General features: G+C 32.8%; 3 protein-coding genes across 7 annotated transcripts in view; 1 reads left to right on the plus strand and 2 right to left on the minus strand.

Annotated features, from left to right (window-relative positions):
* The first annotated feature begins 137 nt into the window (after positions 1–137).
* On the plus strand, positions 138–5,450 carry LOC106067570 (E3 ubiquitin-protein ligase rnf146-like). Of its 2 annotated transcripts, none has more exons than XM_013226764.2 (2): positions 138–366; positions 2,181–5,450. In XM_013226764.2, the coding sequence occupies exons 1-2, from the start codon at positions 228–230 to the stop codon at positions 3,137–3,139; spliced, it is 1,098 nt and encodes a 365-aa protein (XP_013082218.1). In that variant the 5' UTR covers positions 138–227; the 3' UTR covers positions 3,140–5,450. The 2 variants fall into 2 exon arrangements, with proteins under 2 accessions (XP_013082218.1, XP_013082226.1); XM_013226772.2 differs by having other exon boundaries at positions 2,184–5,450.
* Positions 5,451–8,267: 2,817 nt separating this feature from the next.
* LOC106067560 (G-patch domain and KOW motifs-containing protein-like) lies at positions 8,268–13,160 on the minus strand. The gene has a single exon (XM_013226754.2). The coding sequence runs from the start codon at positions 12,972–12,974 to the stop codon at positions 11,436–11,438; it is 1,539 nt and encodes a 512-aa protein (XP_013082208.2). The 5' UTR covers positions 12,975–13,160; the 3' UTR covers positions 8,268–11,435.
* A 3,129-nt stretch (positions 13,161–16,289) lies between these two features.
* The window catches only part of LOC106080293 (multiple epidermal growth factor-like domains protein 10), a 47,630-nt gene continuing 47,048 nt past the window's right edge, over positions 16,290–16,871 (minus strand). For all 4 annotated transcript variants that reach the window (XM_056031100.1, XM_056031098.1, XM_056031099.1 and 1 more), the window contains one exon: positions 16,290–16,563. In XM_056031100.1, the coding sequence (XP_055887075.1) occupies positions 16,394–16,563 (170 nt within the window). In that variant the 3' untranslated portion in view covers positions 16,290–16,393. The remainder of the gene's footprint in view (positions 16,564–16,871) is intronic.

Below are 16,871 nucleotides of genomic sequence, written 5' to 3' on the forward strand. Positions count from 1 at the left end.
CAGATAAAAGAAGAAGAACAATATCTAGATCTAAATGTTATAAAATGATTTAAAAAAATAAATAAAATATAGACCTAGATTTAATTCTTTTTTTTTTAAGCATGAAAATGAAATAATTGAGTTTTGTGGGGCAATTTGGCAACAAATTAGGTTCTCGAGCTCAATAAACATGGCGTATAAACAGTTTTGACAAAGAATTAGATCTTATAAACTCTATTATTATTAAAATGGAAAGCGATTTGTGTTTAGATGATGCCGACGGCGGTGATTATAATGATGTTGAGAAATTAACCGTTGAAGACAGACGTAAAGTTGGTGGAATAGATGGATTTTCAGGAGCCAACACAAGTGACAGTCATGGATTAGGTACACCGTACTGTCCGTACACACTAACTAGGCTAGTGTCACTACTCACTGTCTCACTACACACACTGTAACTCACTGTAACACAGACTTACTAAAAAGTTACTTTAATAAACTTAGAGTAAGAGTAGTTAGAGTATCAAATATCATACAATCAGTTAGACTTAGACTGAGTCTTAGACGACCTTAGAGGTCTTATTAGAGTTAAATTAGACTTAGACTACACTGTGTGAGTGTCTCACTGCGACTTACCGACTACACTACACTGACTACAGCAACAGTGCAGTGAGAGTCAGTGACTACACTCACTCAGTCACTGACTCACTGGCTACAATTTTTTAAATTTGAGTTAACTGAACATTGAGTTAGTAGATAGTAGACTTAATTTGGTCTTAATTAATAAGTAGATCTAGACAGTGACAGTCATCTCATCATAGATCTGCTACTCTATACTAATCTATAGATTATAGATACTTCTAAGTTCTATAGTACTACTACTGACTCTACTAATCTTCATTATTTCTAGGCTATACTGACTATCTTGTCTATATATTATATATAATAATAATATTATATATACACATGATGATGAGTCAACATGACAAAATAGATCTAGTACTTATGACTAATATTAAATATTATTATTACTATTAGTCATTATTAATGGGAGGCATGGTCGAGAGGCCAAGTTTTCTCTAACTTGGCATGGCTCCTATGATGGGGGCTTGAGGTTCGGCACCCGACTTGAGCAGAGTTGTGTTTACTGAGCGCCTAAAGTCTAAAGTGGCTAAAGGCAGTATGGAGACCTTCTCCCAGATACCCCCTCCACCCACTGGTCCACAATGACAATTATATAACATTGGGCCAAAGCGCTCTGACTCTGAGCATGCTATAAGTTGTAAAAGCATGAAAGTAGTGCTATATTAAAGTTAAAGCCATAATTTATTTATTTATTAAATTTTACTAGATATCTAACTGTTCTAGTAGTACATCATGTTACTATTTATATACTAAGACTTAATTAAATATAAAATATCTAGATTTTACTAATAATAACTAATTCTAGATCTATTATAATCTATATATATTAAATTTGTTGATGAACACAGTGTACAAAATTTAAAAAAAGAGAAAAATTAGCTTTCCTTTAAATGATTGATATTTAACCTAACTATAGGGTCTAATTTAAATGATGAAAATGGGCATGGAGAAATTTATTATAATCAATATTGTCCATAAGTTTTATAGCCTTAAATTTACTGACATGTTTTATCAAATAGATCTAAGTTGTAAGCCATAGCCATAAGTGGGGTTTAAAAGGACCGTGAACTAGTCATTCCTAGACAGTGTAACGAAGTTGGAGGTCCATGTTTTAAATCCTGTTTTTCACATTCTCTCAATAACCTTTGTATTCTAGTGCTGAAATATTTGTTACATGCTATATTTATTTATAGTTTGTTTTATTTCTTTTTTTGTCTTCCATCAAGCAGGCTGCTAACCCTATTCTAGGCTGAGCCTAGTTGTAGACCTTGTCCTTCATCTTAGTCTAGACTAAGACTTAGCTAAAGTACTAAAAATAATCATTATAATTGCTTTAAATTGGTTTAGATCGACTGGTATGACTTAGTAAGAATGGAGTTTAAGTTTTTTGGCACATCGGCACACTTTAGGCCATGTCGTGCCTGTGATCCCTAAGAATGGAAGATGATTGGGGGGATGGAGGGGATATATTATAAATAATATCTTGTGATACTTTAAAAAAAATAGTTCACAGTATGAATAAATTTTATTTGAAAGTTTTAATCTTTTTTCTCAAGAAGGTTCTGGTGATGACAATGTTTTGGAATGTCCAGTGTGCCTTCAGACTTGTATCTATCCTGTACAGCTTCCCTGTCGCCATATTTTTTGTTTTTTGTGTGTGAAGGGAGTTGCCAACAGAAGCAAGAGATGTGCACTGTGTAGACAGCAAATTCCTCCAGATTTTTTCTGTAGACCAAATCTGGTTAGGCGGGATGATCTTGAACAGCCAGTTACTTTTGATGATGGTTACAGCTGGTTTTATGAGGGAGTTAATGGCTGGTGGCAGTATGATGATCGAACGTCTAAAGAGCTTGAAGGGCATCATAAGGCTGGTCATCCTTCTTGTGAACTTCTCATTGCTGGCTATGTCTATATCATTGACTTAACTAATATGGTACAGTGTCGAAGAAATGACCGCACCAGAAAGCGCAGGATTAAACGTGATCTTGTCAATTTGGCGGGGCGCAAAGGTGTGGCTGGCTTAAAAATTCCTTGTGAGACTCCGGGCATTGACTCAGATCGTCCTGGAGCAGAAGGCCATGAAAATGCTAGTGGGTTAAGTACAACACTACGCCGCCCTATACCCATACAGCAAGTTGATAGATCTGGTGATCATCAGTCATTATCACCCCCAACTCCCAATAATACTCCTCAGACACCTATGACCCCATCAGAAAGTCCTCCTAACTCTGCTACCACAGAACGAGACCTTTCAGTGCACCTAGAACGCCTCAGACTTGTAGACAGCTCATCACTTTCTATTAGTCCACAAGGTGGCTCCACTGACTCAAGTCGTGGTTATGACACACCTGAACAGCTGAGTACATCTCTTGAAGATGCAACAAGGCTTGAGAATGTCAGAGCTAGTCTTCAACAGCTTCAGTCACAGAGCTCTCTAAGAGGTAGAAACATTGATTTAGATGATACTGAAGGAGGCAATAACTCTGATTGTGATACCAGTGTTGTCCATGTCTAAAGTGACTCTAAAAGAAACTGAAGTGAAAAACATTTTTTTAAAGATGAAATGCTGTTGTTTTTTGTTTTTTTTTTCAGACTGGGTTGATTTAAACATTATGTGGGTCTGTGAACTGTTTATTATCAGTACCTTTATTTTTTCATTTGAATACCTAAATTAAGTAAAGTAATACATATATAGTCATTATAGTCATAAATATTTTGGAGGTGGGGGGGGGGGGGGGCGCTTCATTTTTAATTACTTGTATTGATAAATGTTAATAATAATAATAAGGCTTGTCTTCGAGTCCGAAGATTAATGAGGAATGCAGTATTTCCCATGAATAAATGTTAATAATGAGAGGATAATACACAATCCATTGCTATTATATTTGCTTTTTTTTTTATCTGGTTAGGCGATTTTTGTTTTCATTTAAATAATCTAATGATATCAGTTATGCTAAAAAAAATCTTAGTGTGTTTAAGTTGGTAAAGTTAACCCAAGCATTTGCAACATAAATTATAATTCATAAAGTTTTTTAGCATTATGTATTACTGATTTGTAACAAGTTTTTTCCTGTTTTATATAGAAGTTAATAATTGTACCAAAATTACCATTATTCCAAATTATGTCAAACTTTTTAAAATAGCGCACCCATTAAAAAGACCTTCCTCTTTATCTTACCTTTTTTATTTTGAATGTAATGTTTTTTATGATGAGGTTTTTAGGCGAATATGATTGAAAATCACAATTACAGATTGGTTATATGATATGATGTAGACTTGTTTGAACTCTTCTTTAATTAACATTATTAAAGACTCAGAAGATTAACAGCAATAGGGGAAAATTATGGATATGTTACTTCTTTAATTGTTTGGAATTAGTAACTGCATATATATATATATATATATATATATATATATATATATATATATATATATATATATATATATATATATATATATATATATATATATATATAAATACAAGAAAAGTAATAATTTTTTCAAAAAGTTGCCGGTACACCGTACAATTACAAAAAGAGCCCTGTATATATATATATATATATATATATATATATATATATATATATATATATATATATATATATATATATATTTTGCACTGAACAAAAATAACATTAAATCTGCAACCTGACTCTGAATTTAAGAATGGGAGACACTCTTGCACTTTGTATACCAGTAGTGCTTTTCTCTGTATTGTAAGATTTTTTTTTACCAATGTATGACACTTAAAAGATTGGTATCATTCAAGTGTCATACAAAAAAAAAATACAATATTTCCAAAGAAATGAACTACATTTATTTCTAGAATTAAAATTGAGTTTTCTTTGGTTAACAATTTTTCTTTTACAAAACTACTTAAATTGAAAATTTAATGTTTCTAAATTTCTAATTTTTAAAATTTGTTTGGTTTTGTGCCGTTTGACATATATTATATATAGGCCTACACCAGTATTTCATTGTATGCATACAATGTATTAATATTAAAATATATGTGTCTAAGTGGCACAAACCTCTTCACTACATATCTGGGGGCTCCTGTTTAAATCCCAACTCGAGCCGGGTAGTATTTGGTTAGGGCTTACAAGCACAGAAACATACTCCCAGAACCCCACCCCCCTTTCCACAAGAGATGAGACTACAGTGTACTGAGCATGATTTAGTATGAAAGATATGCTATACCAAAGTAATTGAAATAAAACCAAAACGAGCCAACCCGCAGTGTAGCATATGCACCCCCCCCCTCTTTTTTTCTGAGCCTTGCTCTCTGTCACCACGAATGTTACATGGTATAACTCTAGTCCGACTTTCAAAAATAAAAGAGTTATCTTTCCATGATGTTTTTCACAGTGGTGTTCTGTATGGTTGGGCCACGAAGAGAATTATATATATAATAAATAGAATAGATAGATGACCAACAACTTTGACATTATACACTATGCCTATTTACTTGGTTAAAATACTGGAAACTCTTGATTATGGAACTAACTACATATTGTCATTGGAAACTATGGGAATGTTGGATCATCATTCATCTCTGTTGTGTATTATTGCAGTGATTTCTGTTTTGTATTAAATAATGAGACAAGTGTGTTAAAAAAAATCAAGGCTGTTTATTTTTTTTAAGCATCTTTTGCTTTTGTGATTATATTTTTCCTATTCTAGTAATTTTGTAATTCTTTTTTTTTTTTTTTTTTAACAGTAAATTGAAAAGAAAGGAACCATTTCAAATGCCATATTTACTGTTCAAAAAATCTACAATGCTCATTTCATTTCTCTTGCTATTAAAAGATTTTGTAAAAACCAAACTTAGTCAGCAATTGTAAATATTTACAAAAATGATGACTAGATTCCAGGACCTTGTTTGTGGGACTATGTTTAGTTGTCCAGCCATTGTTAGTATTTGTCGTGACTTCAACTAATTGTAAAATAACTTACTCTTAAGGTATGCAATATATGTATAGTTCTTAGAACAATGCTTATAACAGATTTTGAACATTCTTTTGTCTTTAAATAAACAAATATATATATATCTAAATAATGTTTATTGTTGAAATTTAATATGTCTTTTAAACAAGGAGCACAGTGGATGATATCATAAAGAGAGGGTTTATAATGGAAAGTCCTGGGTTGCTTTACTTAACTGACATATATATAAAACAGAGCAAATCTGGCTGCCACAGCCTGTTAAATGTTGCTGATTTATAGGTCTTTTGTCTTATAAAGACTAACAAATTTTAGATAATTAACAACTAATCACAAACAAGTAAGAGAAAATAAAAATTATTTACTGTAATTCCTACTTTATGTTCAAATAATATGATAAACTCTTAACTACTTTAGGTAAAAATATTATTTCTTAGTTTGTGTCGGGGCACTCGTGTGAAAAGGATATTAGTTACAGAGTCCCACGCATTAACAGTAAATAAAATAAATTCAATAATCAATGAAGTGATTTTCCAGGAGGAGTTTAAGTGTGTACGAATAATTTGTCTAGATAAAAGATTCAAAATGTTTCTTTTTGACCAAGATAAAAAAGTGAGTTAAAAGGAATTGAAAATGTGATCGTGTTTACAAACTAATTCCTAATAAAGATATTAAAATAAATTTTAGTTAACCATATTACTGAAGTATGGTACACATATTTCTGATGGATGTTTTGACTGAACTGAGACCTAAATTATTCAGCAACATAACACTGATAGTTTCTTCTTCTTCTAGCCAGCTTTATTGCTGCTGAGCTGTGAGCTCTTTTGCAGACTGTGCCAAGGAAAAAAAGTGTGCTGATTTATTCAGTTGTTCAGCACTGCCGTACATGGTGTTGGTTATGTTGGGCTGTAGTGGAAGTAGGGTCTGCCTAAGGTGGATTAGGGAGGGGCATTCAAAGAGGATATGGTTTACGGTGTCAAAGGGGTGGGCGCAGTGTCTGCAAAGGAGGAGTTGTGTGGAGTTTATTTTGTTCAGGTTCCAAAGGACTGTCAATGCCGGGGTAGAAAGTGGGGATAAGCACCCACTTTCCAAGAAATGCTCCCATGGCTTGCGTCTCTAAATGCCTCTGACAGTCAAATCCAGCTCATGGCCTTCACGTGTGATTTTCCCAAAAATCCGGCGGAACCTGTTCTTACAAACTGACAGGAGAAGGGATGAAAGGCGGAACACTGGCGCCTCAAAACCAGTTTAGCTTCGTGTTGATGGGGCACGTCAGCCTAAATAACGCAACCCATCTAGGAGAAGGAAAACTCTGACTCCAAACCTCCGCTCTGTGGCGATACTCCCCCGTGTGGGTATCGGGGCTTGGAAATGACCAAGAGAAATAAATAACCCCACTGCCTTTCCACTTGCATTTCACTAAGTGAATAATAGTGGACCTTGCCCCCCCTCTAGGTGCTTTTTGACGGAGGTCTGTATTGCACTACACCAGACGGAGGTCCTTGTCTCACTACATTCTAATACTAGATATAAATCCATCATGAAGTGTTTTTTTTCTGGATCTGGTGAATGTGATATCGTGAAGGGGCCTGGATCCAGGATGTGACGATTCCACAAGGCATACCCAGGACACAGTCCACTTTAAGCTTTCTACTGCAGAAAAGTTCCATTTGGAGAGCTCTAAGGATGGCGGAGAATAGACCATTGGCCAACCCCACCTTGTCCCATGGATATTCCGGTTAGTCTTCAGACCTAGATGTTTCCTTTTATGTCAGTATTGGAGAAAATTGCCAAGACCGAAAACTCCCTTAAAATGCGGGGACTATATATTTATATATTAAAAAAAAAGCATGAGGAAACACCCAGCCTACACTAAACACTGATAGTAAAATTTGTTTTGAATCGCGTAAAGGTACCCGGTAGCCAAGAAGTATTGTTTTTAGAGCAATGTGACCATCAGTATCAATTTATATGAATATCATTTGAAAATATTGTTTTCAATAAGTTTTCTCATGGGAAGTGATGTTTTGTATCTTTGCTTTCTCAAATTTCATTTTACAGTTAGCATAACATTTTACAGTGGGCTAAAAATAAATTTCAATAAAAGCGAACTGTATACTAAGTTTCATATTGCAATTTTTGTCCACTGTTGGAGGCTAATTGTATATATCAATATTCTTTCTTTCTTTTTTAACTTATCTATAGGCTACTCTTTAACAATAATAGTTAAAATATGTTGTTGTTTTTTTTTAAATTGTATTCTAAAGGAAAATTCAAAAAGTTTAACATTTCCTAAATTGTCCTAAAAAAAAATCTGAACTTATAAATAAATAAATTATATACATTTCACTTTCCTGTTCAAATTTTAGTTTACCTGTACCATATTTATTGGCACTAGATTCTTTTTTGGTCAATACTGTAAGTGAGAAAAAAAGGCTTAAAAGTTAACAAAATATTCATATACCGGTACCTGATACTTTATATTTGAGCATTAATAAAATATATCTTAGTTAATGTGATTTTTTGGAATATGAACAAATCAATTCATTTTTATTGGGAAATTCTATGGACAATTTAATTTGAAAGGTGATTGTGATGATTTGTAATATGGTTTTAATAGATTAAAAAAAAGTTATGCATATTTTCAAAACTATCCTATATGATCACAAACATAAAAAAATAAACAAACATCATAGTTCAAGTTAGAAGACTTTATACTTTATAAAACTAAAATTCACATCGACATAAATGGTCACCCTAAGCTCTTTCACATAATCCTTCATTAACATCATCATCAAATGTAAAAAATCATTCATGCTGTGCCAATGAATATTTAAAAAAAAAAACAACCTATGGAAATGCGCAGTAAACTTTTTAAAAAAGCAATGCTGTTACTTAGCAAATTATACAATCAAAATAAAAACAATATTGATGCTGCACAATTCTGAAGAGTAATGATGAGTGTAGGTATTTCACCTAATCACGAATGCAAAAAAATTTGTGATCTAACTATTTTGTCACACCTGATGCAGATCTTAGGAATATACATTGTAAATGTCCCAGTAAAAGTTTTATGTTAAAAAAAAATTCATTACTTTGTTAACTAGTAGACTTAAATATTTAAAAAATACTGGTAATTTTTTACATTTTAATTACATGAATTAAAATTCACTTATATGGATTATTTTTATTAACAAAAAATAAAAATAAATGGCTTAGAATAAGTTGAAAGATCATAGATTTTGCATGGCAATTTTTAATAGCTTATGCACATCATTTGAATCTACATAATGGACCTCATTCACCAAAACGAACGGTCATGTGATAATATTGATAAAACAATAAAAAAACTGTCACGTGATAACCATTGTTGATTAAAATTAGATCATAATTTGTGTAGAAGAGATAGAGAAGCACGTGCCTCATTGTTGTTCGTCTACGATTGGTGAATGAGGTCCATTTCAGATAATGTTATCTGGTTATACATTTTAATTTCAATAAAATATAATTTTATTACTCTTAAAATTATCACTTAAAATTGATAATGTACGGCTCCCATCAATACAAACAAATCTCAACATGTTTGTTGGCTGGAAAAGCTTAATGATTCAGTGATGATGGAAAATCTGAAGTCAGCTTTGCTTGATTGTTTATTAGAGAGATAATTAAGATATTTATTATTTTATAAAGCAAAATAAATTGCTGATGAAGAAAAGAACAGCACATAATGACATGATATAACTTTATATAATAGTAACTAAATTTAAGAATATTTCCCAAGTCAAGAGACAACAACACTCTTTCAAAAGTGTCTTGCTATCAAACATAAGATATAATAAAAAGAAAAAAATATGGTACATTAAAAAAAAAATATATATATACTAGGACACAATATAAAATTGACTGGTACCGCAGTAATTAAAATGATTAATATTAGTCAAATTAAGAATGTGACAGATGAAAATATTAAGTACCGTAATGTAATTACAGGACTGTAGTTATTTAAATAGACATAAGTCCTCTCACGCACAGGGCAGCAATATTTAGAAATCAATATAAATGTGTATTTAATCTTCATATATAACCAGTACAATTAAAATCTTTTAACCTGGTCAAAAAAAGCATTAAAAGAAAACTTATTTTCAAGTGGCAGGTCAAAACAATATTTTGATAGTACTGAAAATAAATGCCTAGCTTATGGTAACCTCCTGCCATTTTTTGCAGGGCTTCAAATAAATATGTACCTAGATGTTTAAGACCTATAATAATTATTTTATATACAGGTACCGGTAAACCAAAATATTTGGGTCAATTCTATTTGGAATTCCATCTGAATAAGCTTCAGCAAAAGCAATTTATTTACACAATTTTGGACTAAAGAAAATCTGACTTTACACTATTTTAATTCCACTATTGCTATTACACCTAGTTCAAGATGAATATAACAACATAATAACTAAGCATATTTGTTTTTACCGTTACCAAACAGCGAGTAAAAATACCGGTATGCATTTAGTACAGGTAAGCCTACTCTCTCCAAGAGTGAGAGTGCTATTCTATTTTTATTTGACATTAAATCAGGAAGGCCACTCTATATTGGTTCTCACTTTAGAAAAATCTGTCTCATGATCTTTATCCATGTTCCAGACTTGTCAAATCTTGATACTACAGGGCAAGGAAACCACTTGCTCAAAATTTGTAAGAAAAGAAAAGTATTTTATGGGGTTTCTATCCAAAGCTTTTGAAACAAAAGTTCCCAGTCTCTAAATTCCTCAGTTAAAATAAGGATGGAATTATGATTATTATTCTAAATCGACACTAGCAGCTGGGAAAAAGTGGCACTGGATAAATCTACATGGAGAGAGAGTATAAAGGAAGGGTATCGGGTTGCAGATGCCATACACAACAGCAGCAGAAAGAAGGGTGAAAATGCAACAGCGCCTGGCGATTACATATATGCCCAACCTGTGACTGCAGCTGTGTATCAAGGATTGGCCTCTTTAGCCACACAAGAAGTTGCAAAGAGAAAAGATCATCTCTCGAGATGTAAAATGCCACTTTACTTTTAAACAGAGCAACCTAAAATATATAACAATGTGCAAATGGGTTTACAAATTACACAGCACCAAGAATTTAGGTTAGGAATCAATTTAATAAGGAAAAACTTTAAAAGAGATACAAATAATTTACTAGTGTTATATTTTACAATTAAATTATTTAATGGTAACCTAATCTAAATTAGTCCATGGGCTTACTACTGGGTATGTCTCAAGTAATTTGGAATGTCCTTCCTACATACTGCTCATAAAGTTAATTGCTTTTTTTGTTACAACTCCATTGAGCTTCTATTGTAGGCTTATTGATGATATTACAAAAACAAGTTTACATTAATATATTATGTAACTCATTGAAATTATAAAAGGGTCCTTTTAAAATTATAACACATAAACTATGTGACATTAACAATACCACCTGGAAGACATAGTCCTGAAATGATTTTAATTAATATCATAGACAGATGTCTTAAAGTTAAGAGGGTTACAAATCATTATTAATACCGGTAATTAATGTAAATTTTAACAAACACATCAATTCACCAACAACTGATTGCTTGAAAATTAGTAAATAATAATGTCTCTAATACTCAGTAAAGAGACTATTTTAAACCTTCCAAGTCAAATCATTAAAAAAAAATTACTCCAAGAGGTCTAACAGAAAATGTCCAAAGTAATAACTACATTACTATATTTTTCAAAAACACTATAAATTGAAACTTTACAGTTTATTGTGCATAATAAAAAAAAATGTATGCTCTCAATTTCTCTTCTTTCCCTCCTAAAGGGAGAGGACTAGTACTGACATATTTAATAGTCATTATGATGGTGAACATTTCCCACATATTGACAAATTTCATCATAGTGCAACTTTAATAAATTGTCTCTGTCTGTCAGAAGTTGAACAACAGCAATACATTTATCTTTGTGTCGCTTTATTATCTGTCCTATTTGACCCCTGTGTGTCCCAGACACAACTGCAATATAAGCGTTGTCTTCTTTAGGAACTATTGTCTCAAGTGACGACTGGTGTATATTTTCTAAAACTCTGCCTTCCTCTGTTCTGCACATACATGTTCCTGCAGAAGGTACGTCAATTATGACAGCTTTATTATTGTAATAATTTCCTTTATGTAATGTTTTGTCAACAATACGAACTTTAAGGTCATTTTGAAGCCATGGTCGTAAGTTTGGTGAATTGATATCTTCTGTTTCACTAGATGAAAGTGAATAGTCTGAATGTTGAGATCTACTGTCTTTTTTCTTGTTTTTTTGTTTTTCACTAGAGTAAGAATATTTTTCTTCATCTCTAGAATGTTTTTTTCGTTTAGAATGTGATTCCTCATTTCTGCTTTCCTTTTTATGTTTTTTCCGTTTTTGTTTGGAACCATTTTCATTTGATTCATAATGAGCTTTCTCAATTTTAGTCGATGCTTTGGCTTCACTTTCTTTGTATTTATCTGCTTTTCCTTTGTTCAAATATTTAGAATATTTTTCGAATTCCGTTTTCCCAACAAGGCTTATGTAGTTTTGCATGACATAAATAACGTTTCCACTCAAAGCTAACTTTACAATGACATAGGCATTATCTTCATCTAATCCTTCAACTGTTCCATACAAATCTTTATTAGTTCCTTTAGTCACAAGGCAATATGAATTCTTTTTAAGCTCAAGGACCTCAGTCACTTTTTTTGAGGCATCGGGTTTAGCGACAGATTTAGCATTATTTTTATCTGCACCAAGGCCAAGACCTTTTGGCCTTAGTTGTGCTTCAATTGGAACCACTACTTTGGCATTTTTGCCTATACCACGATTTTTGTTCCAACCCATACCCCTCAACATTGCCATTCCATATTGTTCGATAGGTATCTTGTCATAATCAGCTTCATCTGGTTCATCAGGTCTTAAAGCCACATCTAGCCTTTCTTCTGATTCAAATCCATCTGGTATTTTGTTTTGCATTAAAAGAGGTATAGAGATTGTCCCATTTTCAGTACCTCTATCTTCCCAGGTCTCATTGTATTTAGCAGATTCTCTTAGAATTTCTTTAGCAGCTAAAGCATCTAGATCTAGGTTATCAGTTTGAATGTCAGAAACAAGATCAACTTTTTCATCCTGGTTATTTGAAGAACGCCACTTATTATGTTTAATTAAAGGTATAACATAATCTTTTACTTTATTTTCAGAAGATTTCGTAGAATTGACTTCTTTATCCTCCAATGACAAAACAAAATCCTTTTCTTGGGCATGGTCTTTATCTACAGTTTCGCTGATAACTGATTTGGAGAGATTTCTAATTTCTTGAACTTTAGAAAAGCCAAAAGAAAGTACCGGCTTCTGTTGGTCCATCGTGTATGAAAACAAACACGTAGTAAACTACACTAGAGTCTATATATCTAGATCTGTTCTAATACTACTAATAGTTTACTAAACGTAGACAGAACGAACTAGATTTTTAGATCTAGAGATATAGATCTAGATCTAGACATTAGAATGTAAATAAACAAAACTAAATCGAAGCGACTTAAGGTTCCGGTTAGGGTTTTAACTGAGATATTACAAAAAACTTCTACTAAACTTTAAATAACGAAAAAAAAAAGGTTCTTCCCGTTCCTCATCCTTTACAATTACACTTAAAAAAAAAAACAAAAAACAAGAAAATATGTAAAAATAAAAATATATATATATTAAGAAAACCAACAACAAAGATTATATTAAGCATAGTTGTATCCATTAAATTGTTTATGTAGCCTAATTAAATTTGTAATAGAATTTGACTAACAATAAAAAAGCATTTATAAAAAAAAAATTCTAAATTCGAACTAATGGCTCAAACCTCCAGACTCCTCAAGCCAACATTGTAACCACTCTGCTAGTGAAGTTCTTATGAGCATAGAAGATTGTATATTTATGTATTGTTTCTATAGTCTCGTCGTGTTTCATATTTATGTTCACTAGAACTCAGACGACGACCTATAAAGTGGACTAATTCAGCTTATACCACTACTTAGTACAATTTCTTTCGCTTGTTTGAAATACCAAACAAAATAAATAATTACCAAATAAGGCTAATCAACTAATTGGTTATTTTTTTAAAAATTATTCATTCTTGTTTTGTCAGGTAAAAGAAATACTTGTGAAAAATGTTCAGTTTGATCCTAGATTGGGTGTGGAAGAAATAAAGTGTACAAACGTTTTACCAGACGGACAGAGTGAGTTGATATAACCTTGAAAAAAAAAAAAAAAAAAAAAGGAGCACATTGTGTAAGCTGAAGAGTTTCTGATAATGCCAAGAGATGGTCTTTCATAATTCATGTTAATATAATTAAGTCATGGATATGATAGCTGGAGGTAGTTTTTACCATAAGACGTGAGACAGAAAGACGTGTATTTGTGAGTTAAATCTTGTTTTATTACCGGTATTTCACTTGTTTCTATATAGGCTACACCTATTTTCAAGCTATTTTCGGAGCTAAATTACTACATCCAGAAAGGGGCAGAGCTATTCATTGGCCTCCTTCAGTCGTAGAACGACTATGGTTCATCTCAGAGCACACTTCCTCATGTGGCTGTGGAGCCCTATTTTGGAGAGACACTCCCGTCCACAGATAGCGCAGGTTAAGGTGCCTTTTGCTTCGTTGGTAGAGGAGCTGGCCGTTTTTTGGATTGTACGTTTTTCTTCCTGAGCTGAGACCCATGTACTTTCACTGTCCATAGCTTTCTTGGTAACTGTCTCTCTCCATCTGTTGCGGTCCAGAGCTATGTCTTCCCAATTGTCAGTATTGATGTTCACTGATTTGAGGTCACGTTTTATTTCATCTATGTAACGGAGGTGGGGGCGACCAGTTTTTCTTTTGCCAGTCGCAAGTTGACCATATAGGATGACTTTCGGGATGCGCTTGTCCTTCATCCGGCGAACATGTCCAAGCCAGCGCAAACGGCGTTGTCTGAGGGCTGTAAAGATGCTGGGAATACCTGATCGCGCAAGGATCTCAGTATTGCACACTTTTTCTTTCCATGTATTTATATCAATACTGTAAGAAAAACATTAAAAATACTTAAAAAAAAAAATCTTATACGGTATTAAGTGTAATTGTATCGTCTACTAAATAGTTTGGATCTGTTATGTAGTTACATATACAAATGACCTAGACTTACTAGATCTGTGCGATTAGAAATATTTTTACCAATTGTTTTTATTTAGATTTTAGTTTTCTCAATGTCCTGTCACTTGTCTGGACCAGTTGTGAAAGGCGGAGGGAAGTATCTTTGTGAATGTTGACCTGATAATTTTTCAATGCATAAAATAAAAAGTTCACTTAGGGCTAAGTCCTCAAGGACATTAATTCAATTTATACGATACAATCACATCAGTCAAGTAAGATTTCTTTCCCTTGTTTAAGATATCAAACAAAATAATAAATCGCCATTAGGGCCTAATTTTTTTTATTGATAATTATGCAAAATTTCAGCTTAGGCCTAATTCGAGATTGAGTGTGGGAGAAATAGCGTGTACAATTTTTTTTTACCATACGAGCAGACAAAGTGAGTGAGATAAGCTTTGTAAAATATATTTAATGACAAACTATTTTCGCTTAGTAAAAATTTTATCATACTTGATAGATTTTTTTTATGCACTCAGGCATACTAAACATATTTGTTCTCCTCTAGAAAGTTTCCTAAATTATCTAAAAAAAAAAAAAAAAAAGGTCAAATGACTGAATGTAGGCCTACATATGATCCAAGTATATTTTTTTAGGCCAGTAAGGCTTGCGAGGCGACCCATGACATGGAGATATTTAGCCCCCTTCTGACATAGTGCATAGTGCATAATGTCGAGTGATGCGGCCAAAAAGGTTGGGCTGCAGTCGGGCATCATTGTATTAATAATTAGGCTATTAGTCTTATTTGTAGACCTTATTTTCGCAGGCATTGCAATAGATTCAGTTGCTCGCATTAAGATTCGCCTGGTCAATATTGCATGCATGACAGAGTTTATGCAGTAGGCCCTATATGAATGCTCCCAGAAAATTCCACGTAGTTTAGATTTCTTAGGAGTAAAAAGAAATCAGAATTATTTGCTTCTCTAGTGGCAGCCTAGAGCTTTTGCTTGTAAATGAGGTTCATAAATTAGATCCTTAAACCGCCATAGACTTTCTTTCTCTCCTAGACAAAAGAGACTTGCCTCCTTTAGTAGATTTGGCATAGAGGAAAAAAAAAGGTGCCAAATAGTGTAGGGGCCAAAACACATCCTTATTTTGGCCCGCTCTTGGTGGACTTTTATGGAGAATGGCCTAGAGAAGGAATTATCAAATTGTACAGTGAACTGCATGTTTTCACGACACAAGTTTGCGCAGTTTATTTCGACAGTCAATTTATATTGAGCATGTCTTGGCTTGTTGTATATATATCTACTATCTTTTTTTTTTTTTAAACTTTTTCTACTTTTGCAAAAGGGCATTTCTTTCCATTGAGTGTCACCTTTGCAACCCTAGTGACGCCACTGCCTACCACTACAATTAGTCATTTAGTGTAAGTTTGCTAATTGTGACCAAGTTAAAAAAAGGTAAGAAAGTCTACACTAGTAAAGGGAAGATATTTTTTTTTTAAACTCTTAACAATTTTACGAAATAAAAAAAGCAACAATTAACAAGTTGGTACTGGGCCTGTACACTGGATTCACTTTATTTGGCAGACAATCTGTCATGTTTTGGCGAAATATCTGTCATGTATTGGCAAACAATCTGTCGGTAATGTATAGGATGACATCAACTGAAGATACTAAATCTCTTGAAGGTAGGTAAAGCTTCGTCCTCCAATTCGTTTTCTCCTTCGGCTTCAGTTGTTTGCAAGTCCTCAGTGTTATCAATCATTAGCTCCTCAGGAAGCTCAGGCTCTTTAGAATCTGGTGCATCTTCAGCGAAATTGACATTAACATCTACAATAAGAACAAATTTGTGCACTTATTAACATCTTTAATAAGATAAAAGAATATACACAAAATCCATTAATAATAATAATAATAATCTTTATTGTCCGTATGGAAATTTGTTTTAAAATTTGTGCATTACACCAAACAAAAAACATTTTAACTATAAGAAACCAAAGTATACATTCACACCAGACTCACTCATAATTTACGTGTGACAAAGTTTATATCAGATTGTTCCTATTTAATGATTTGATTGCCAGGGGAAAAAAAGAGTATTTGTGTCTGTTTGTCTTTGCTATCGGTGACTTGTATCT

This window comes from Biomphalaria glabrata, chromosome 5 (genome assembly GCF_947242115.1).
Source record: "Biomphalaria glabrata chromosome 5, xgBioGlab47.1, whole genome shotgun sequence".
In the NCBI taxonomy this organism is placed as follows: Eukaryota; Metazoa; Mollusca; class Gastropoda; family Planorbidae; genus Biomphalaria; species Biomphalaria glabrata.